Source organism: Haliotis cracherodii, unplaced genomic scaffold, assembly GCF_022045235.1.
Source record: "Haliotis cracherodii isolate W230 unplaced genomic scaffold, xgHalCrac1.p SCAF_11, whole genome shotgun sequence".
In the NCBI taxonomy this organism is placed as follows: Eukaryota; Metazoa; Mollusca; class Gastropoda; order Lepetellida; family Haliotidae; genus Haliotis; species Haliotis cracherodii.
Window position 1 is genome coordinate 8883923 of NW_027266266.1, and position 24565 is coordinate 8908487.

General features: G+C 40.2%; 1 protein-coding gene across 1 annotated transcript in view; it reads left to right on the forward strand.

Annotated features, from left to right (window-relative positions):
• LOC139456069 (zinc finger protein 91-like) overlaps nt 1-24565 on the forward strand; it is an 89578-nt gene that overhangs the window by 62718 nt on the left and 2295 nt on the right. The window contains exons 6-8 of the mRNA XM_071237574.1: nt 9601-9839; nt 10095-11125; nt 12694-12983. Of these exons, the coding sequence (XP_071093675.1) occupies nt 9601-9839; nt 10095-11125; nt 12694-12983 (1560 nt within the window). The remainder of the gene's footprint in view (nt 1-9600; nt 9840-10094; nt 11126-12693; nt 12984-24565) is intronic.

Genomic DNA, 24565 nt, shown 5'->3' on the forward strand with positions numbered 1-24565 from the left:
TGTACCGTTACCTACACGTTCACAAACTTTATAATAGTGGTCTTCATCAAACGGGCTGTTATCACTGCCGTTATAAAACGTGTTGTTCGAGTCCCTCCGGTGTTCATAGGTAACATTTGACTACTTCTGTGGGTTTTTTTTTTTTTGAGGGGGGTTATTTCTTTCGTTCTAAGTGGGTAGATCAGACTTGGTTAGAATACGTGTATATTTGTGACAGCTTAAAGCTGGTGGGATTTAGTGAACTTTAGAAGTGATGATGAATAGTATTATTGTTTGTCAATTTGTTAATAGAACTGTAATATAAAGTATATGTTGGCTGTTGTTTACATCACTTTTATTCAGTATGGGGAAATGTCCTATATACAACGAAGTGGTCATAACATTGACACTGTTTATCAATGTTTATGTTTAAGAGAGCATCTATCGATGTTAACTATGTTATGAGGAACATCAGGTGAATGAATGCTTGGATGCAGAGAGCATGTATAATGTACACGTAAAAGCAAGAGTAATGGACAAATGGAACACAGAGGGTTAATTATCACTGAATGGTAATCAGCAATGGACAAATAGAAGTCAGTTGCGTGGCACAGACCAATTAAATCGATAAGTGCAAGCATTATCAGATATGTTCCCTGGCCACGATTTATGGCTTTCCACAAATGAATAAAAAAACATTTTCCACTATCAGGTGAAAAGACGATTATGAGGTAGTAAACACCACAAAGAAAAGGGCCATAACTCCGCGACGCTTAGAAGTAATCCATTGTAACTGAGTTCACTTGGTGAGAATTTGTCGTCGATAGTATATTGTCATAATGTTTTGTTCATGAAGAACCAAACTGTTCTAACACAAAAATCAACATCGAAGTCGTGTTTATTTGGTATTGTCTTAGGGAAAATATTAATAATTCATTTCCAAATAAAATAAATATAATATTCAAGAGTTCACACATGCATCTTTGCAGTCAATCTTCGGATGTCTCACAAAAAACAACTCACATCAGTTGTAAAAACATGTCGCCAGGCCTAATTTAGTAGATGCATGCCTGTTTACATGACAGTCCTACCAGATAAACAACACGCCGACCAATAACGATAATCCCCCCTCAAAGTGTCAGCCTCTGTTTTCAATAAGCATAATCCGCTAGATAATCTGTATTGTATTGTTCACCAGGAACTAAAGGTGATAATAAATGGAATTAATGTCTTCGAAAAATAACCGATCAGCGATTGCTGTGCGTCCTTCCTCTATATAAGTAGGTGCAGTTCGAATGCCAAGTCAGCACAGCACCTCCCAAGCCAGCACAGAGCATTGCCTGATAGCCAGCCAAGGAGAACTCCAACATCGGTAATTATCACGTCATCCTTTCAGCCTTATTCACATACTCTTACAATCACTCTCACCGTTTGTTTGTTGTTTAACGCCGAACCTAGCAGTGTTCCAGCTACAGGACAGCGGTTTGAAAATAAACGAGTCTTGGCCAGACAATCAGTTGCAGTTTGTACTCCCAGCGAGCAACACTTCCCAAGCCAGCACAGAGCATTGCCTGATAGCCAGCCAAGGAAACTCCATCATCGGTAATTATCACGTTATCCTTATTCACATACTCTTAAAATCACTCTCACCGAATTAATCATAAAACCCCTAAATCCTTAAAAAACAACAACACTAAATAACCAACACCTTATCCTACCCAATCTCCCTAACACAGCTCGCACTCATTTCTACTCACACCCACGCCCACCACTCAAACACACCCTTTGACCCAACTCCTAAAAGCAAAAAACACCTAATCCCCCCTTCTCCTAAACACAACGCTCGCTCTTTCCTACTCACCACCCACGCCCACCACTCACATACCTCCACTCCTTCGACTAAATATCTCTTAATCCCCGCTTTCCACTTGTCTCACCTTATCCCAGCCTTCCAGAATCAAACTTAATCTTCAATAAATAATCCATTTCCCAAACCCTCCTACTAAAACCAACAACAAATAACCACCGCAACCTCCTCCGCCTCCTAAACACAAATCACCAAGTAAAAACAACAAACCAACTCACCTCCCCAAAACCACCACCACTCACCACAACACACGCTCTCCAACACAACACCCAAACAATATGACTGACACCCGCAACGCCACACTCGCAGACATTCCAGCTCCTTACTCACCCACGCCTGCGGAAGCGCACAACACTTCTGGGAGGTCACTCGAAAACATCGTCCCGACCGAGTATGGCGAAAACACGACATACACCACCCCAACCAAACCAGCTAACTCGCCACCACAAAACACCAAAAAACGCAAACTCGACACATCCACTCCACCTCCATCGCCAACACCCTCCCCGGCCGCCTTCCTCACCACCTTCGCCCTCTACTTCTTCTCAGCAGGCTCAGGCACCACTCTCTCACTAGAACTTTCGGCAGACAAAATAGGACTTTGGTTCAAAAGACAAAAAATAAATTACAACAATATTAAAAAAGCCAACAAAGGATACCAGATAATCTTTCCTAACCGAGAATCTTACAACGCAGCAAATAAAATAACTCAAATATTCCACGTCACGGTAATCAAACAAACACCTAATTGGCAACAATATACACGAGGCGTAATAAGGGTTAACCCAAGGGAAACAACTGAGGACTTACAATTATACTCTCTAGAAGCTAACATAAACCAAGACCAAAACCCTCAACCCCTAATCACCAGCACGCGCAGAATAACCTCAACTAGAAACGGAAAAACGGTCCCAACCTCCATTGTCATAATCAACTTTAAAAAAACCGCTAAATTTCCTGAAGCCCCCAAACACATATCCTTCGGAGCCCACACAAACTTAGAAGTCAAACCCTATATAAAGCAGGTTAAGCAATGTTCAAAGTGCCTCAAATACAACCACACTGCTTCCCAATGCACCTACCCTAAAACTAAATGTAAAAAATGCGCACAAACAGACTGCCCAGGCACATGCACACCCTGGTGCATCCACTGCAAATCCACCCAACACACTTCACTTTCAAACCAATGCCCACACAGACACACACTCACCCAGCAGGCCAACAAACACATAAACATAGAAACGGCTAAAATCCAAACACGAAAATTTGCTACACCTGCATCTAAACCACTCCTCCCTACACCACACCCAAACACCATCCCACAAACAAACACCACACCCATAACCGACAGCTCTGTCTGGGACCCCTACCGAGAAACCGCACCCACCTCACACACACAAGCAGCCACTCAACCAACCACGAACCCTCCCAAAACATCAACCCCCGCATGCAAAACAAACCTCAAAATGACCACCACAACACGACCCTCATCCAAGCACCCTACAGCCCATATGGCAACAACGCTCTCCCACAAGCAAGCACAACAACAAAACACAAACACTAAGAAAACATCAGCTACACCCATCCCGCCAACACCTTCACAACCCTCCACATCACATGCCTCCCCCATGGAAACTCAACCAGCTAAACCTAATCCAACCCATGACGAAGATTTCTCCACTACTGAGGAAACAATAGACACTACTCCAACTAAAACAAACCAAACTTCCCAACCAGCCAACACCCCAAACCTAAATAACCTCACCTTACTCCTAGCATATATGCATAGTCAAAACTCACCAAAAGCTAGTATGGAATCCTTCCACAAAGTAGCTTTCAATCTAAAATTAACCGATCTTCCCTTCTTCCTCTTTAACCTCCATCTAAAAGAACTCACCGAATAAAATAAAAACTAAAAACTAAATCACCAATCACCCGAACCCAATATTCGAAGGACTAAATATTTTTCAGTGGAACGCCAACGGACTCACCTCCCACGGCCATGAACTAAAAACTAAATTTAAACTAAATAAAGGCCCTCACATTGCTTGTATACAGGAAACCAAATTCTCAAAAAAATCGAAATTCACACTACCTAACTACAACTCAGTTAGAACTGACAGAGCTAAACCGAAAACAAGAAGAGCCGCAGGAGGACTAATCATATTTATCAGGGAAGATATAAATTACGAAGAAATAAAAATAGACACGCCAAACCTAGAAGCCAACGGCATTAAAATCACATTAAATAACCGAAACATAAACATCATAAATATTTACCACTGGGCGGAACAAAAAGTCCAACCTGAGGATCTAAACAAACTACTCAAAATAAGCGATAAATCTACTATATTCCTAGGAGACTTTAACGCTCACCATCCTACATGGAGCATAGATGATAAAATAGATACTCATGGCAAATTAATCTCCGAATGGATAGAAACAAACGACCTAGTACTCCTTAATAGCAACCAACCCACAAGGTACGATAAGATAAACCAAAAAATGTCGGCTATCGACCTAACCATATGCACCGCAGATCTAGCCCAAAGCACTCAATGGGAAGTGCACGACGTCCCGCTAGGTAGCGACCACTTCCCCATAAACATAACCATAGGAAATACAAACGTACCAATCCAAACAGAAAACCAAGAACCAAAATTCCATTACAACAAAGCTAACTGGGACCAATTCCAAGATATCTGCAACGAAGCTAACTTAAACGAAATAGAAAATAATGATCCAGAAACCTATTGTAAAAACCTAACAGACTATATAATAAACGCAGCCAAAACCTCCATCCCCTTCAAAGTATCTAAGACAGGCAAACCGACGGTACCATGGTGGAATGAGGAAATAGAACAGACTAGACGAAAACGTAAATCAGCCTTCAATAAAGCAAAACGCGACTACAAATATTTAAACATAGCCCACGAACTAAACCACCAGGTTCAAAAACTAGTCCAAATAGCCAAAAGTAGAGACTGGAAAAAATTCTGCGAAGGTATAAATAACCGTACAGATGCCAGAACGGTCTGGCGCAAAATCCACGCCATTAGAGGCTTAAAACGACATAAAAAAAACCCTAACATTAACAACTCAACCAACCCCGCCCAAAAAGCAAATAATCTCGCCAACCACTTTTCGGCCGTTAGCAGCAACAGCAACTTCAGCCAAAAATTCCAAGATAAACTTAAAACAGAAAACAAACCCACAAAAGAACCAAACAATAACAATCTAGAAATAAATCAACCCTACACAATGGAGGAGCTCCTCTACGTAATCCAAAACAGGAAAAAGGGCACAGCCCCAGGATTAGACCTAACCTCTTACCAAATAATTAAAAAACTCCCCCTAAAACTGCTCCAGGCACTACTCAAACTATACAATCTCATCTACCTAAACGGACAGGTTCCCACACCCTGGAAACAGGCCCTAGTCATACCAATCCCTAAACCTAATAAACCAGCTAATCAAGCTAACTCATATAGACCAATATCCCTAACTTCAAACTTATGTAAAGTAATGGAATCAATGGCTAAAAATAGATTACAACATTACTTAACCCAAAATAACACCATAAACCCAGATCAAAGCGGTTTCACTCCTGGCCGCTCAACCCTAGATAACCTCGCCCGACTAGAACAAGATATTAAGACAGGACAACTAAATAAACAATATACCACAGGCATCTTCTTAGACTTCTCTAAAGCTTTCGACATGGTATGGCACGATGGGCTAATACAAAAACTTAAAAAAATAGGACTCAAAGGTCAGATAATAAACTACATCCAGGACTTCCTAAACAATCGTAAAATAACCGTGTGTATAGACCAAACTCTATCGGACCAATGTCCCTTAGAAAATGGCACTCCACAGGGCAGTATCCTCAGCCCCACCCTCTTCAATATAATGATAAACGATCTATTCGAGGGTCTATCCCCTAAAGTAAACACATCAAAATTCGCGGATGATGGAGCCATCTGGATCCGCACTAAAAGCATGAAAATGGCCACAAATCTACTCCAAAAATCTCTTAATAAAATACAACAATGGGCTGACAAATGGGGCTTCTCCCTTAACTCAGAAAAAACAACAGGAATAGTATTCAAACATAAAAACATGAAACCCGCCTCCCCAATCCTCCAGCTAAACAACCAAACAATCAAATTTCAAAAACAAACCAAATTCTTAGGACTTATTTTCGATGAACATCTCACCTGGGATGCTCACATCCAAAACCTAACAACTAAATGCAGTAAAGACCTAAACACCCTAAGATGCCTAACTGGCTCTAACTGGGGAGCCTCCAAAGATACTCTCCTCTCTCTCTACATATCCCTAATTAGATCAAAACTAGACTACGGCTGCGCCATATACAACACCCTAAACAACTCTCTATCCAAAAAACTTGACTCAATACAATATCAGGCTCTCAAACTCATTACACGCACCCAACATGGCACCTCCTACACCTCACTTCAGGCCTTAACAGGAGAAATGCCACTAAGTCTACGCAGGGAACAGCTAAGCTTAAATTTCTGGGCCGCGTCCCAATCAAACCCTCTCATCCAAAACTTAATAAACCAAAACATCAGCCCTAAAAACCAAGCTCTAGCTCGTAAACACCCCTTACTTACCCCAATATCCCAAAGAATAACAAACTACCTAAATGAACACCAAATTAAAAATCTTAAACAAAACTGCAAACAATCAAATATCTTCACCCCTAAACTTAAAATACCCAAAATAGACACAACACTAGCTAGCCAAATAAATAAACAAACCGACCCAAACATAGCTAAAACTACCACACTAGCATACATACACAAAAATTGGCCAAATTGGTGTCACATTTACACGGACGGATCCTCAGATCCGACCTCCAAACACACGGGTTTCGGAGTCCATACCACACAACCAACTAAAACCACACAATCCTTCCGACTCCCAAATAACCAATCAATATTCACGGCCGAACTAATGGGCATGGCCTCAGCCCTCCACAATCAAGAATCCAAAAACAACCAAAAAATCCTAATACTTACTGACTCCCTAAGTGGACTACAAGCCCTCCAAAACAAAAATACCAAAAACCGACCTAAATTAATAAATCAAATACTTAAAAGCTCCAACGACCTAACAAAAGCAGGCAAACAAATAACCTTCTTGTGGATACCCGCCCACGTAGGAATATACGGTAATGAAAACGCCGATAAAGCAGCTAAACTATCCCTTAAAATCCCAGAAATAAGCTTAAACTTACCCATCTCAAAATCAGAAATTAAAAGTGTAAACAAACAAAAAATCACAAAAAAATGGCATAACCTATATCTAAACTCAAATAGCAAAATCAAAAGAGTGCTCAGCAAACCACTAACCAAACCAAAAATTCTCCATCCATCAAAAAAAATCGACAGAGTAATCACTAAACTCCAAACAGGACACACCAACCTAAATAACCACCTAAAAAAATTTAAAAAACACACTACAGGTAACTGCCCACACTGCAAACAACCAGAAACCCCAGAACACGCACTCATCCACTGCACACACTACCTAACACATCGAACCGCATTACAAACCACCCTCAATCTAAACAAGGCTCTCACTCTAGAAGCAATACTAAACCCACAAAATAAACTAGAAAACTTCAAGGCCTTAGGCGTATTCTTAATAAAAACGGAACTAATAAAACGCATCTAAAACCATAATAACCTACCAAATCAAAATCACATAAACAAACAAGCATCCACCATACCCAGCTCCCTTAGTTCTCCTCCCCAACCCCATCAGCATCTATTCCAAATCTCAAAATTCCCAAATTCTATATAAGCAACCCCTAAAGCCCCCTCTTGGGTTGCACAGACCACCCTCGCCCCTTTCGGAAACACATTAAATGGCCTGGCCGGGCCCGTGTGCGAAATACGCATCAGTCGGAAAGCGCACGTTAAATCTCCAAAGTAAGTAAGTAAGTAAGTAAGAATGCCAAGTCACACTGCATCCGAATACATTTTGGAAAGCTAGCAACTCGTATATCATCATTCATTGATTTTATCTGAAGGTAAGACATTTTCATGTGTTCTTTCAAGTTGATTTCTCTTTGTTAATATTGTATTCTTTCAATTACGTGCATAGGTTTATTGTGAAGTTATATTGTTCAATGTATTTTGAATATCCTATAACGTTTCATGAGTGTTTTGAACATCAAATTGTTCCACTGTTCCAACTATATGTGTCACCTAAGTATGTTGTGTAAATCTTCGGTCACCAAAATAGAAGTACAGTTATTCCTAATCAATATTTTGTAACGGTTTGATAAATGAGAAATAAAGTAACAACAACGTTTTGTAAGTAAATTATTTTATGCCATGAATGAGCATTGGACTACAATGGTCATCGGTAATGCTGGACTTCATTAACAGTCAACTTTTTTCGTCTAGGAAGTATACATGTAACTCCTATATAAGAGCTCAAAATAAAATAGGTCATGGGACATGTATTGATAGAACGACGGTGAGTCGGTTGACTTTATTACCCTAATAATCTAAAATGACGTCCATAATTTCAAACTGACAGTAGCATTGCGAATCACGAGTATTGATTGGGAGACTGACTGTGATCAACGACTGTGCTTCCCCATGACATAAATGACAACTTGAATAGATAAACAATGAAGATACTCAAAAGAATATTTCAAAATAAACAAATATATGTTTAATGTTGGACATTTGTCCATTATTACCTTGTCATTTCTCAACCTTTCGTGTCAGAAGTATACAATGAAAGATGCGCAAAGGCTTTTACATGGAATTATCCGGGCAAGTGTACATGCATAAGGCACTGTTTATATCTATTTTGTAAAATAGGGCAGAAATAAAGTAATAAATTAAATACTTCAAGTATTAAAATATAAATGTATGAAGCAATTGTTTATATTCTGAACGAGAGTACTTCGTGAATCGTTTGTCACTAACACACACCTGGTAAATCGTGGAACGTCAATGTTCTGTGAATCAAAAGATCAAAAATAATTCCAGGACTAAGACAATTTTTCCTACAAATGCATATTTTATTAGAAATAGTTGTAATGCAACGGGATCTATGAACCAAGTGACAGAAAAAGAGACTGGTCCCTGGCGCCGTTGAGGCGAAGGGCAGGGTACTAGTTTGTTACAAAGTAGCGACATCAGTGGTCCGAGCTGCTGTCACAAAGCCGGGTGGTCGTACCCAGAGACGACAGTTTTTGATGGCGCAAATTTCGCTGATTATGCCTTTTCCCCCCAATATGCTGTGTGTAGCGGAAATATGGAACGCCCAGTATAAGAACTAGAAAAATATCACTTTTTAATCGGTAATAGTGGTGGAATGATAGGGTCCATCTCATTGGCTCTGATATCTGGCCTCTGGATGTTACATTATTGTATTCTCTCGCGTTGGCGATTTATATGTGTCTTTGACAGCATGACACCTATGCCCTTTAAAGTATTACAGCAGTCATGGTACGGTAGCTAAATACACTTCAGGGAGAGATTGTAGAAAAGATATAACAAATAACCCCATTGACATATTATAAGATACAAGATATAATGGATGTGTTGAATGTAGAAACACATTTACAGTATCAGGTAGTTTATCATTATATATATTGTGTCATATTATGTGTGGTCCCAGCCCGAGTTGTAATTGTGAAAACATCTGTAGGAAATGCATTCATTTGATAAAGGATCGTCACAACGCATTTATGTTTTCAGTGAACACGATAACACAAAGTTGATAATGGAAGCACAAAGCCAACAACAGAATACTGGCTCTGTTACTGAAACACGTGTGATCACCGTCTGTGAGAGTGAATCGCTGGAAACAGATCGTCTCAAGAAACACTGTGTTGCTGACACGCTAGAAACAGGTAATCTCCAGCAACACAAAGATCGTGGTAGTCCTTCAAAGCGATCACAGTGTGGAAAGTGTGGGGCAACATTTATTAAATCTGGTGCCATGGAAAGACACATGCTTTGTCACAGTGATGAAGTCAAGCTTCATCAGTGTGACGAATGTGGGAAAGGATTTCCTCAATCATGCAGCCTGCAGAGACACATGCGAATTCACAGTGGAATCAAGCCCTATCAGTGTGTTGAATGTGGGAAAACATTTACACGATCAAGTACCTTGCAGAGACACATGAGGATTCACAGTGGAATAAAGCCTTTTGAGTGCAATGTATGTGAGAAAACATTTACATTATCAGATACTCTGCAAAAACACATGAGGATTCACACTGGAATGAAGCCATATCAGTGTGGTGAATGTGGGAAAACATTTACACAATCAGATGCCCTGCAGAGACACATGCGAGTTCACACTGGAATCAAGCCTTATCAGTGTGTTGAATGTGGGAAAAGATTTACACAATCAGGTAGCCTGCAGTCCCACATTAGGATTCACAGTGGAATCAAGCCTTATCAGTGCAATGTGTGTGAAAAAACATATTCACTGTCAAATTCTCTGCAGAAACACATGATGATTCACAGTGGAATCAAACCCTATCAGTGCAATGTATGTGAGAAAACATTTAAACTATCAGATGACCTGCAGAGACACATGCGAGTTCACACTGGAACCAAGCCTTATCAGTGTGTTGAATGTGGGAAAAGATTTACACAATCAGGTAGCCTGCAGACCCATATGAGGATTCACAGTGGAATCAAGCCTTATCAGTGTGTTGAATGTGGGAAAGGATTTGCACAATCAGGTCACCTGCAGTCACACATGAGGATTCACAGTGGAATCAAGCCTTATCAGTGTGTTGAATGTGGGAAAGGATTTGCACACTCATGTAACCTGCAGTCACACATGAGGATCCACAGTGGAATCAAGCCGTATCAGTGTGTTGAATGTGGGAAAGGATTTACACAATCATCTAACCCGCAGTCACACATGAGGATTCACAGTGGAATCAAGCTGTATCAGTGTGTTGAATGTGGGAAAGGATTAACTCATTCACATCAGCTGCAGTCCCACATTAGGATTCACAGTGGAATCAAGCCGTATCAGTGTGTTGAATGTGGGAAAGGATTTACACAATCATCTAACCTGCAGAGACACATGAGGATTCACAGTGGAATCAAGCCGTATCAGTGTGTTGAATGTGGGAAAGGATTTGCACAATCATGTAACCTGCAGTCCCACATGAGGATTCACAGTGGAATCAAGCCGTATCAGTGTGTTGAATGTGGGAAAGGATTTGCACAATCATCTCACCTGCAGAGACACACGAGGGTTCACAGTTGAATCAAGCCGTATCGTATAAGTGAATGAGTGTGCATAACAACTGATAAATGATAAATCAACCTTCGTGTTATCGGGTAATCCTTTAATTCATGCATGGGCTACTGACACCTAGAGATTGGTGTATTCCATCTGATCTACATAACTACAGATATAGTGGGGTCAGAATTAGATTTTCTTCATTTATATACAAATTACTATTATTTTAAAATATATGTCTTCAAGTAGGTGGGTATCTGAGATTTTTATGCTAATCCATCATCAAGACACACATTATTATTATTCAAAATCTTTCATGGTCACAACATGGGAAAACGTTTTGAAAATACAGCAATCTATGTTAAGTGTGTTAATTATCGGCAACCATTTGGGGCCATTTACTAATTGGACGACGATGTCAGTTGTGTTGAAACCATTTACTAAAATCGAACCAGACCTTCTGGTATTCCGTTGTCGTGGTTTTATTTTCATATTGACGTTTGTCAATTTCATTGTCAATTTAAACTTTGTCAGCCTTTTGTGATAAAGGCTATACCCAAGCCTGCGTGGGTACACTCTGAGGTTGTTTAACATATATATTATGCAATTTAATTGCCTGAAAAAAGAGCCAATTCTGGATTCTATGAACTGAAATATATTCTGTGGCGTTGACTTTTTGAATGATCTGTTACTGATTCTTTCTGAATAAAATATTGAATCAATATGAATCGTTAGTAGCTCCCTTGTTGGTCACACTTCATAATGACACTTGTCGGTTAGAGTAACAGACGTGCATATGATCTTCTGATAGGTAGAATGATGGGCTACAGATTAGACAACTGTCTGGTTGGTCACACTGCAAAACGACACCTTGCCAGTCTGGATTGGTGGGTTGGTTGGTTTGTTGTTTAACACCGCATTCAACAATATTCCAGCTATATGGCGGCGGTCTGTAAATAATCGAGTCTGAACCAGACAAGCCAGTCATGGATATGATGAGCACTGATCCACGCAGTTGGGATCGATGACATGCATGAACCATGTCAGCGAGTCTGACCACCTGATCCCACCAGTCGCCTCTTACGACAAGCATGTGTTGCTGAAGACACATTCCACCCCGGATCTTCATGGGTCGCTAGTCTGGGTGACAGACTTACTTAGTTTGGGTTTTAATGTGCGCTGTCTGACATGTGTATTTCGCGCACGGGCCCACCAGGCCATTTAATAATGTGGAGAAGGTCAGGCAACCTACAGTGAACACGAAGTTAATAATGGAAGCACAAAGCCAACCACAGAATACTGCCTCTGTTACTGGAACACGTGTGATCACCGTCAGTGAGAGTGAATTGCTGGAAACAGGTCGTCTCAAGAAACACTGTGTTGCTGACACGCAGGAAACAGGTGATCTCAAGCAACACAAAGATCGTGGTAGTCCTTCAAAGCAATCACAGTGTGGAAAGTGTGGGGCAACATTTATTAAATCAGGTGCCATGAAAAGGCACATGCTTTGTAACAGGAATGTGAAGCTTCATCAGTGTGGTGAATGTGGGAAAGGATTTACTCAATCATGCAGTCTGAAGGCGCACACGTGGATTCACAGTGAAATCAAGCCTTATCAGTGCATTTTGTGTGAAAAAACATTTGCACTATCAGATGTCCTGCAGAGACACATGAGGATTCACAGTGGAATCAAGCTGTATCAGTGTGTTGAATGTGGGAAAGGATTTACTCATTCACATCAGCTGCAGTCCCACATGAGGATTCACAGTGGAATCAAGCCGTATCAGTGTGTTGAATGTGGGAAAGGATTTACACAGGCAGGTAACCTGCAGAGACACACGAGGGTTCACAGTGGAATCAAGCCGTATAGGTATATTGAATTGTGTGGATTGTAATCTCATAAGTGAATGAGTGTGCATAACAACTGATAAATGATAAATCAACCGACGTGTTATCGGGTGATCCTTTTATCCATGCATGGGCTACTGACACCTAGAAATTGGTGTATTCCATCTGCTCTACATAACTATAGATACAGTGGGGTCAAGATTAGACTTTCTCCATTTATATACAAATTATTATCATTTGAAAACCCATTTATTTCAAGAAGGTGGGTAACTCAGATTTTTATGCTCATCCAACATCAAGACACATATTATTATTATTCAAAATCTTTCATGCTCACAACATGGGAAAACGTTTTGAAAGTACAGCAATCTATGTTAAGTGTGTTATTTATCGGCAAACATTTGGGGCCTTTAACATTTACTAATTGGGCGACAATGTCAGAAACCATTTGCTAAAATCGAACCAGACCTTCTGGTATTCCGTTTTCGTGGTTTAGTTTTCATATTTACGTTTGCCAATGTCATTGTCAGTTCAGTAGATTTAAACATTTGTCAGTCTTTTGTGATAAAGTCTATAGTCAAGCCTGCGTATGTACACTCTGAAGTTGTTTAACATATATGATATGAAATTTAATTGCCTGAAAAAAAGAGCCAATTCTGGATTCTGTGAACCGAAATATATTCTGTGGCGTTGACTTTTTGAATGATCTGTTACTGATTCTTTCTGAATAAAATATTGAATCAATATGAATCGTTAGTAGAATGATGAACAACATGCCAGACAACATCAGCTCCCCTGTTGGTCACACTTCATAATGACACTTGTCGGTTAGAGTAACAAACGTGCATATGATCTTCTGATAGGTAGAATGATGGGCTACAGATTAGACAACTGTCTGATTGGTCACAATGCAAAACGACACCTTGCCAGTCTGGATTGGTGTGTTGGTTGGTTTGTTGTTAAACACCGCACTCAGCAATATTCCAGCTATATGGCGGCGGTCTGTAAATAATCGAGTCTGAACCAGACAAGCCAGTCATGGATATGATGAGCACTGATCCACGCAGTTGGGATCGATGACATGCATGAACCAAGTCAGCGAGTCTGACCACCTGATCCCATCAGTCGCCTCTTACGACAAGCATGTGTTCCTGAAGACGCATTCCACCCGGATCTTTATGGGTCGCTAGCCTGGGTGACAGACTTACTTAGTTTGGGTTTTAACGTGCGCTGTCTGACATGTGTATTTCGCGCACGGGCCCACCAGGCCATTTAATAATGTGGTGGAGAAGGTCAGGCAACCTGAAGGGGGTTTATGGTTGCTTAATCAATTTTGGCGGAATTTTTGTGTTTTGAAATATGCCATGCTAAAAAGGTGGGTGAACTAAAGGAGTTTGTGTGGTTGTGTTTTTTTTATGATTTGTGGTTTATATTTTATCGGTAGCTTGTTTGTTGTGTTTTGTTTGTTTGTTTTTTAAATGTGGTCTAGTAGGCCTGTTTTGGGTTAGATAATCTAGTTCTAAGTCTTTGCCTAGATTATTAAAATTGGTGGAGCTATTAGGTGTCTGAAGTATTAGTTTTGGACGGTGTTTGTGTTTTTGTTTTTGATAGTCTGGATAAGGGTTAAGAGTTTTGAGTGTTCTTTATATGGGGGCTGTTCCAAATTTCAACACTGAAACAATGTCATGTGCCTGCTGAGTGTGTTGAATGTGAGAAAGAATTTACAGCCAGGTAGCCGGAAGCCACACATAAGGATTGCGTCACTTCAGAAACCTATGATTATGGGTTCAAATCACGGTAAACATCAGATTCGGGCTAGAATAGGTCTTCAGCAATCCATGCTTGCCGTAAAAGGCGTTGATGGTTGTCGTATGAAGCGATTGGGTTATCAGGCTCCCTGACTTGGTTGATGCATGTCTTCGATCCAAACTACGTTGATCGATGCTCATGATGTCAATCACTGGATTGTCTTGTTCAGACTCGATTACTTACAGACCGACGTCATCAAGCTGGAATGTTGCTGAGTGCGGTGTAAAACAACAAATCAACCAACAAACAAACATAATGTGTCTAAAAAACCATAATAGGACCACATTTCAATGTCCAAAGATCAGCTGTGAAATGACCGAACAACATACACATACCCGGCAAAGAAAATAGGGCAATAGGATAAACGAAAATGTCCGTATTTGTTGCGTTAACAATTTCGAACTTGTCAACGGATTGAGGCCTTTACAGTCACACCTCTATGCGACAGAGGATCAGTCGGGACACTTTTATCTTTTGGTATGGGGCTAATAAGTCCTTGGTTCCACTGTGGAGGTGATACAGAATAATGAAAGCAGTAACTGACTAATTTATGCAATACTTTTATGCAGTGAGAGGTCTGTAAAACTTCAACTGGAACACCATCCAGATGGACAGCTTTGCATTTTTTGGTGTGTTAAACCTCTCGTTCGACTTCCTTGTATGGGATGGGCATGTTGAGCTCGAGCGTATCCATCTGCACGAGTTCTGTAAAACTTCAACTGGAACACCATCCAGACGGACAGCTCTGTACCGTTACCTGCACGTTCACACACTTTATAATAGTGGTCTTCATCAAACGAGCTGTTATCACTGCCGTTATAAAGCGTGTTGTACGAGTCCCTCCAGTGTTCCTAGGCAACATTTTATTATGTCTGTGTTTTTATGTGGTTTATTCCTTCGTTCCAAGTGGATAGATCAGACTTGGTTAGAATACGTGTACATTTGTGACAGCTTTAAAGCTGGTGGCATTTAGTGAACTTTAGAAGTGATGATGAATATCATTATTTTTGTCAATTTGTCAATTAGCACAGAATGGTAATTGGCAATGGACAAATAGAAGTCAGTTGCGTGGCACAGACCAATTAAATCGATAAGTGCAAGCATTATCAGGTATGTTCCCTGGCCACGATGTACGGCTTTCCACAATGGTGGAAAGACGATTATGAGATAGTAAACACCAAAACGAAAAGGGACACTTTTATCTTTTGGTATGGGGCTAATAAGTCCTTGGTTCCACTGTGGAGGTGATACAGAATAATGAAAGCAGTAACTGACTAATTTATGCAATACTTTTATGCAGTGAGAGTTCTGTAAAACTTCAACTGGAACACCATCCAGACGGACAGCTCTGTACCGTTACCTACACGTTCACACACTTTATAATAGTGGTCTTCATCAAACGAGCTGTTATCACTGCCGTTATAAAGCGTGTTGTACGAGTCCCTCCAGTGTTCCTAGGCAACATTTTATTATGTCTGTGTTTTTATGTGGTTTATTCCTTCGTTCCAAGTGGATAGATCAGACTTGGTTAGAATACGTGTACATTTGTGACAGCTTTAAAGCTGGTGACATTTAGTGAACTTTAGAAGTGATGATGAATATCATTATTTTTGTCAATTTGTCAATTAGCACAGAATGGTAATTGGCAATGGACAAATAGAAGTCAGTTGCGTGGCACAGACCAATTAAATCGATAAGTGCAAGCATTATCAGGTATGTTCCCTGGCCACGATGTACGGCTTTCCACAATGGTGGAAAGACGATTATGAGATAGTAAACACCAAAACGAAAAGGGACATAACTCCGCGACGCTTAGAAGTAATCCATTTTTCCTCAATTAACTTGGTGAGAATTTGCCGTGGATAGTATCTTGTCTAAGTGTTTTGTTCATGAAGAACCAAGTGTTATTACACAAATATCAACATTGAAGTCGTGTTTGATTGGTATTGTCCTAGTGCAAATATTAATAATTCATATCCAAATAAAATAAATATAATATTCAAGAGTTCACACATGCATCTTTGCAGTCAATCTTCGGATGTCTCACCCAAAAAACAACTCACATTAGTTGTAAAAACATGTCGCCAGGCCTAATTTAGTAGATGCATGCCTGTTTACGTGACAGTTCTTATCAGATAGACAACACGCCGACCAATAACGATAATCCCCCCTCAAAGTGCCAGCCTCTGTTTTCAATAACCATAATCCGCTAGATAACCTGTATTGTATTGTTCACCAGGAACTAAAGGTGATAATAAATGGAATTATTGTCTTCGGAAAGTTCTTCCACCATATAAGTAGGTGCATTTCGAGTGCCAAGTCACCAGTTGCAGTTTGTACTCCAAGCAAGCAACACCTCTCCAAGCCTCCAGAGCCTCCTCAAGCCCACGCACAGCACCGCTGATAGCAAGCCCAGGGAGAACTTCAAAGGTAATTATATAACCACTCACCAATCCATTCACAACAACCTACACCTCCTAATCAACGCTCACACCCAAGCCCAAACCTAAAACTACACTCACAAAGCCCACCTAAACAAACTCAAACACTTCAAATTAAAACACAAGCCCTCCAATTAATCTCTTAAAGCTTTATACAACTCACAAACCCAAAACAACCAAAACACCGCAAACACTACTCACCCCTTCCAAAACACTCCATCCACAACCCCTCACCTCAAACACCAAAACTCACACACACATCCTATACACCCAATCCCAGCATGACAGACCAAAGACAAATCGAGATATGCGAAATATCTGGCATTACATCCCCTACACCTGCGGAGGCGCACAACACCTCCGACAGGGCAACACCCTCACTCATTCCCGCAGGCTACGGCGATGAAGACCCTCAAGCCTCCTACATGGAAACCCAACCCAGCACCCCACCTCCCCAAGCATGCGTATCAAAAAAACGCAAACTAGACGCATCGGCATCACCTACCTCACACACCCTCTCACCCGCAGCCCTCATCACCACATGGGCCCTCTACTTTTTTTCGGCCACCCCCTCAGTACAACTAGCTCCAACACTGACCATAAATAAAATAGGCATGTGGCTAAGGCAACAAAAAATCAATTACCTAAACATCAAACGTAGTTTCAAAGGATATCAGATAATCTTCCCAAATCAAGAATCCTACATAGCAGCAACTAAAATTAAACAGATATTCCAATTCACCGTAAATAGCTCTAAACCTAACTGGCAAATATACACTAGGGGAGTTATTCGAGTGCACCCAAGGGAAACCGACGAGGACCTCGACATATACGCCAAAGAAGCTAACACTATCCAAACCCAACCACAAATAACTAGCCTCCGCAGGATTAAATCAAACAGAAACGGGAAAACCACCCCCACACCTATTGTAATAATAAACTTCAAAAAAACAGCTAAACACCCTGAAGCCCCCAAACATATCACTTTCGGCGCTAACCATAACTTAGAGGTCAAACCATACATCAAGCAAGTAAAGCAATGTTCTAATTGCCTACAATATAATCACACCGCTAACCAATGTACTTTCAAAAAAACTAAATGCAAAAACTGTGCTCAAACGGACTGCCCAGGCATATGCACACCCTGGTGCATCCACTGCAAATCCATAAAACACTCATCACTCTCGAACCAATGCCCCCACAGACTATCACTCACCCAACAGGCCAACAGACATATAGACATAAACACGGCCAAAATCCAAACCAAAAAACCCACACCGCAAGCATACAAACCACTACTACCAATACCACCCCCAAACAACAACACTCACGCACGCAAAACAGTATACCCAGTCTCCGTATGGGACCAAAATCAGCGAGACGCATACACCGCAAATGAAATAAACACCCCACACATCCCACAAACTCACACTCTCACCCTCCCCGCCTCTCACCCTACAATTACCACATCTACACCCGCAAGCAAAACCCAACGCACAACGACCACCACACAACCAGCACCAACACAAGCCATCACAGCCACAAGGGCAACAACACTCCCAAACCTACAGGCAACCCCCGAACACCCAGTCAACAGGGAAACTACAGAAACCACTCAGACTCTCGCACCCAAACCCAGCATGCAACCCACCACCGAACAGATTGACCAAACTAAAGACAACTTAACCGAAGAGGACCAGTACACATCCTCAGAGGAAATAAACGAGCTTACCTTGTCAGCCCCAAAAACCAAAAGCTATAGAAAAAAACTCACCCAAAACGTAGCAAGCAAAAATCTGAACAACTTAGTCCTCCTACTAGCTTACGTGTTAAAGCAGTCTAATCCAGAAGCCAGCTCCAAAGCCTTCTTTGGTGTAGCACATAAACTAAAACTCGTCACCACCTCTTTCGAACGTTTCAGCAGCAACCTTAATAACCTACTAAAGTAAATACCTAAACCAAGCCTAAACCAAACATAAATCCACCCATTTTCCCAATGGAAGGCCTAAACATTTTTCAATGGAATGCCAATGGCCTCGCCGGCCATGGTTCTGAACTCAAAGCTAAATTCAAAATAGATAAAGGTCCCCATGTAGCTTGTATTCAAGAAACCAAATTCTCACATAAAACTAAATTCAACCTACCAAATTATAACGCAGTGAGAACCGACAGGTCCAAAACCATGCCAGGCAGAACAGGAGGAGGTCTAATCATCTACGTTAGAGAGGATATTAACTACGAGGAAGTTAAAGTAAACACTCCTAATCTAGAAGCTAATGGAATCCAAGTCACCATCAATAACCAAAAAATAAAAATCATTAACATCTATCACTCAACACTAAAACCAATTAAAGATACAGACCTAGATGTCCTTTACCAATTAGGAAATAAATCAACCATCTTCCTAGGAGACTTCAATGCCCATCATCCTACCTGGGGCATTGCAGATAAACTAGACAACCATGGACAACTAATATCAGAGTGGATCGAAAAAAATGACCTAATACTATTAAACAATAACCAACCAACTAGGTACGACAAAACCCACCACACCATGTCGGCTATCGACTTAACAATATGTACGCCAGACTTAGCACAAAGTCTGATGTGGGACGTCCACCCAGTACCTCTAGGCAGCGACCACTTTCCCATAAATATAACCCTAGGAAATATAAAAATACCAAATCAAACCCCTAAACAGGAACCTAAATTTCAGTACAAAAACGCCAACTGGGACCAATTCCAAGAATTATGCAACGAAGCTAATCTAAACGATTTAGAAACAACAGACCCCGAAACATTCTGTCAAAACCTAACTAACTTCATAATCAACGCAGCCAAATCCGCAATCCCCTTCAAATCATCCAACCCAGGAAAACCCACTGTCCCTTGGTGGAATGAGGAAATAGAGCTAACTAGACTAAAACGCAAATCAGCTTTCAACAGAGCTAAACGAGACCCCTCTCATCTCAAAACAGCTCATGAACTTAACCACCAAGTGCAAAACCTAGTTAAAACTGCTAAAACCAAAAACTGGAAAAAATTCTGTGAGGAGCTAAATCACCACACCGACGCTAGGAAGGTGTGGCGCAAAATTCACGCCATCCGAGGCATCAAACGGCACAAAAAAAGCCCCAATATAAACAACTCAACTAACCCCACCCAAAAGGCCAACAACCTAGCCAAACACTTCTCTAAAGTTAGCAGCAACAGTAACTTCAGTAAGAAATTCCAAGATAAACTAAATAAAGAAACCAAATTCTCCAAAGAAAACAGACAAGACAACCTAGAAATAAATCAACCTTACACCATAGAAGAACTAAATCACGTACTAAACAATAGAAAAAAAGGAACAGCCCCTGGCCTAGACCTCACCTCTTACCAAATAATCAAACACTTACCTACCAAACTACTCCAAACTTTACTTAAACTATACAACCTAGTCTACCTAAACGGACAGGTCCCATCCTCATGGAAGGAAGCTCTAGTAATCCCAATACCTAAACCAAATAAACCAGCAGATCAGGCAAACTCCTATAGGCCCATCTCCTTAACCTCAAATCTCTGCAAAATAATGGAACTTATGACTAAAAATAGGCTACAGCACTACCTAGACCAAAACAACATCATAAACCCTGACCAAAGCGGCTTCACTCCTGGCCGATCAACTCTCGATAACCTTGCCCGACTAGAACAGGATATAAAAACAGGACAGTTAAACAAGCAATACACCATAGGCATATTCCTCGACTTCTCTAAAGCTTTCGATATGGTATGGCACCAAGGGCTAATACAAAAACTAAAAAAAATAGGACTAAAAGGTCAAATAATAAACTTCATCCAAGATTTCCTAAACAATCGCAAAATTACCGTGGGTATAGACCATACACTATCGGACCAGTGTCCCCTAGAAAATGGCACTCCCCAGGGCAGCATCCTCAGCCCAACCCTCTTCAATATAATGATAAATGATCTATTCGAGGGCTTATCCCCTAAACTAAACACTTCAAAATTCGCGGATGACGGAGCCCTATGGATCCGCACTAAAAGCATTAAAATGGCAGAAAACTTAATCCAAAAATCTCTAAATAAAATACAACAATGGGCAGACAAATGGGGCTTCTCCCTTAACTCAGATAAAACAACAGGAATAGTATTCAAACATAAAAACATGAAACCTGCCTACCCAATCCTCCAGCTAAACAACCAAACAATCAAATTCCAAAAACAAACAAAATTCTTAGGACTTATTTTCGATCAACACCTCACCTGGGAGGCTCACGTCCAAAACCTAAAAACTAGATGCAGCAAAGACCTTAACACATTAAGATGTCTCACCGGCTCTAACTGGGGAGCCTCCAAAGATACTCTCCTCTCACTATATACAACACTAATTAGATCAAAACTAGACTACGGCTGTGCCATATACAATACCCTAAACAACTCTCTTTCTAAAAAACTTGACTCAATACAATATCAGGCTCTCAAACTAATTACACGCACCCAACATGGCACCTCTTACACCTCACTTCAGGCCCTTACAGGAGAAATGCCACTAAATCTACGCAGGGAACATCTAAGCCTTAATTTCTGGGCCGCGTCCCAAACAAACCCTCTCATCCAAAACCTAATTAACCAAAACATTAGCCCAAGAAACCAAGCTCTAGCTCGCAAACACCCCTTACTCACCCCAATATCCCAAAGAATAACTAACTACCTCAATGAACACCAAACTCAAAATCTTAAACAAAACTGCAAAAAATCAAATATCTTCACCCCTAAACTCAAAATACCCCAAATAGACACAACGCTAGCTAACCAAATAAATAAACAAACCGACCCAAACATAGCTAAAACCACCACACTTGCATACATACACGAAAATTGGCCAAATTGGTGTCACATATACACTGACGGATCTTCAGACCCGATCTCCAACCACACAGGCTTCGGAGTCCATACCACACAACCAGTTATATCCACACAATCTTACCGACTCCCTAACAACCAATCAATATTCACGGCCGAACTTATGGGCATGGCCTCAGCCCTGCATAACCAACAATCTAAAAACAACAAAAAAATCCTAATTCTCACTGACTCCCTTAGTGGACTACAAGCCCTCCAAAACAAAAATACCAAAAAACGACCTAAATTAATAAACCAAATACTTAAAAGCTCCAACGACCTAACAAAAGCAGGCAAACAAATAACCTTCTTGTGGATCCCCGCCCACGTAGGAATTTACGGCAATGAAAGCGCCGATAAAGCAGCTAAATTATCTCTCAAAATACCAGAAATAAGCCTAAACCTACCCATCTCAAAATCAGAAATTAAAAGTGTAAACAAACAAAAAATAACCAAAAAATGGCATAATCAATATCAAAACTCAAATAGCCAAATAAAAAAAGTGCTCAGAAAACCACTAGCCAAACCTAAAATCCTACACCCCTCTAAAAAAATTGACAGATTAATTACAAAACTCCAAACAGGACACACCAACCTAAATAACCACCTAAAACAACTTAAAAGACACACCACAGGCAACTGCCCCCACTGCAAACAACCCGAAACCACAGAACACGCACTCATTCACTGCACCCACTATCAAACACACAGAACCACACTACAAACCGCCCTCAATCTAAATAAGGTTCCTACTCTAGATGAAATACTAAACCCTCAAAATAAACTAGAAAACTTCAAGGCCCTAGGCGTATTCCTAATCAAAACAGACCTAATTAAGCGCATCTAAAAATTAATTAATCTACCAATCCAAAATCCAATAAACATACAAACACGCACCTCACCCGGCTCCCTTAGTTCCCTCCTCCACCCACCTCGGCATTTATTCCAAATTTAAAAATTTCAAAAAATCAATATAAGCAACCCCTAAAAGCCCCCTCTTGGGTTGCACACACCACTTTCACCCTTCTCGGAATACACTAAATGGTCCGGCCAGGCCCGTGTGCGAAATACGCTGTAGTCGGAAAGCGCACGTTAAATCTTTTATATCAGTCAGTGCCAAGTCAGTAAGTTAGTGAGTGCCAAGTCACACTGCATCCGAATACATTGTGGAACGGTAGCAATTCTGATATCATCATTCATTGAATATATCTGAAGGTAAGACATGTTCATGTGTTCTTTCAAGTTGATTTCTCTTTGTTAATTTTGTATACTTTTAACTGCGTGCGTAGGTTTATTGTGAAGTTGTATTGTTCAATATATTTTGAATATCCTATAACGTTTTATGAGTGTTTTGAACATCAAATTGATGCGCACTGTTCCAACTATATGTGTCACCTAAGTATGTTGTTTTAATCTTCGGTCACCAAAATAGAAGTTCAGTCATTCCTAATCAATGTTTTGTAACGGTTTGATAAATGATAAATATAGTAACAACAACGTTTTGTAAGTAAATTATTTTATGTCGTGAATGAGCATGTGACTTAATATGGGCATCGGTAATGCTGGGCCTCATTAACAACTTTTTTCGTCTAGGAAGTATACATGTAACTCTCATATAAGAGTTCAACATAAAATAGGTCATGGGACATGTATTAATAGAACGACGGTGAGTCGGTTGACTTTATTACCGTAATGAACCAAAAAGACATCCATCATTTCAAACTGAGCATTGAGAATCACATGTATTAATTAGGAGACTGGTTAATTTCAACATTTTGTTTTTAAAGAACAAATTCTAGTCTGATTTTGATTTATTATGAACATTTTTATCTTTTTCACTATGAATAGTTGTGTGAGGTGAAATCAAGATGCTTTATGATAGTCATCTGTAATAATGTGATTTATGAATATATGTTAATCATCCTTTATTCATTAAATAGTTTTTGAAGGCAAAGTTACCGCGAGATTACGCTACTGCGGCATTGGTATGACGATTAAAATATGTCTCATCCAATTTTCGTTCATGATATGAAAATTAGTCACAATTGACACTTTTTCGACACAATTTGAAATGACTGTTTCCCATGGCATAAATGACAACTTGAATAGATAAACAATGAAGATACTCAAACGAATATTTCAAAATAAACAAATATATATTTAATGTTGGACATTTGTCAATTATTACCTTGTCATTTCTCAACCTTGTACATGCATAAGGTTCCACTAAGGGGATACAGGACACTGTTTATATTTATTTTGTAAAATAAAGTAAAAAACAGAAATAAAGTAATAACTTAAATACTTCAAGTATTTCGTGTCAGAAGTATTCAATAAAAGATGCGCAAAAGGCTTTTACATGGAATTATTAGGGCAAGTGTACCTGCATAAGGTTCCACTAAGGGGATACAGGACACTGTTTATATTTATTTTGTAAAATAAAGTA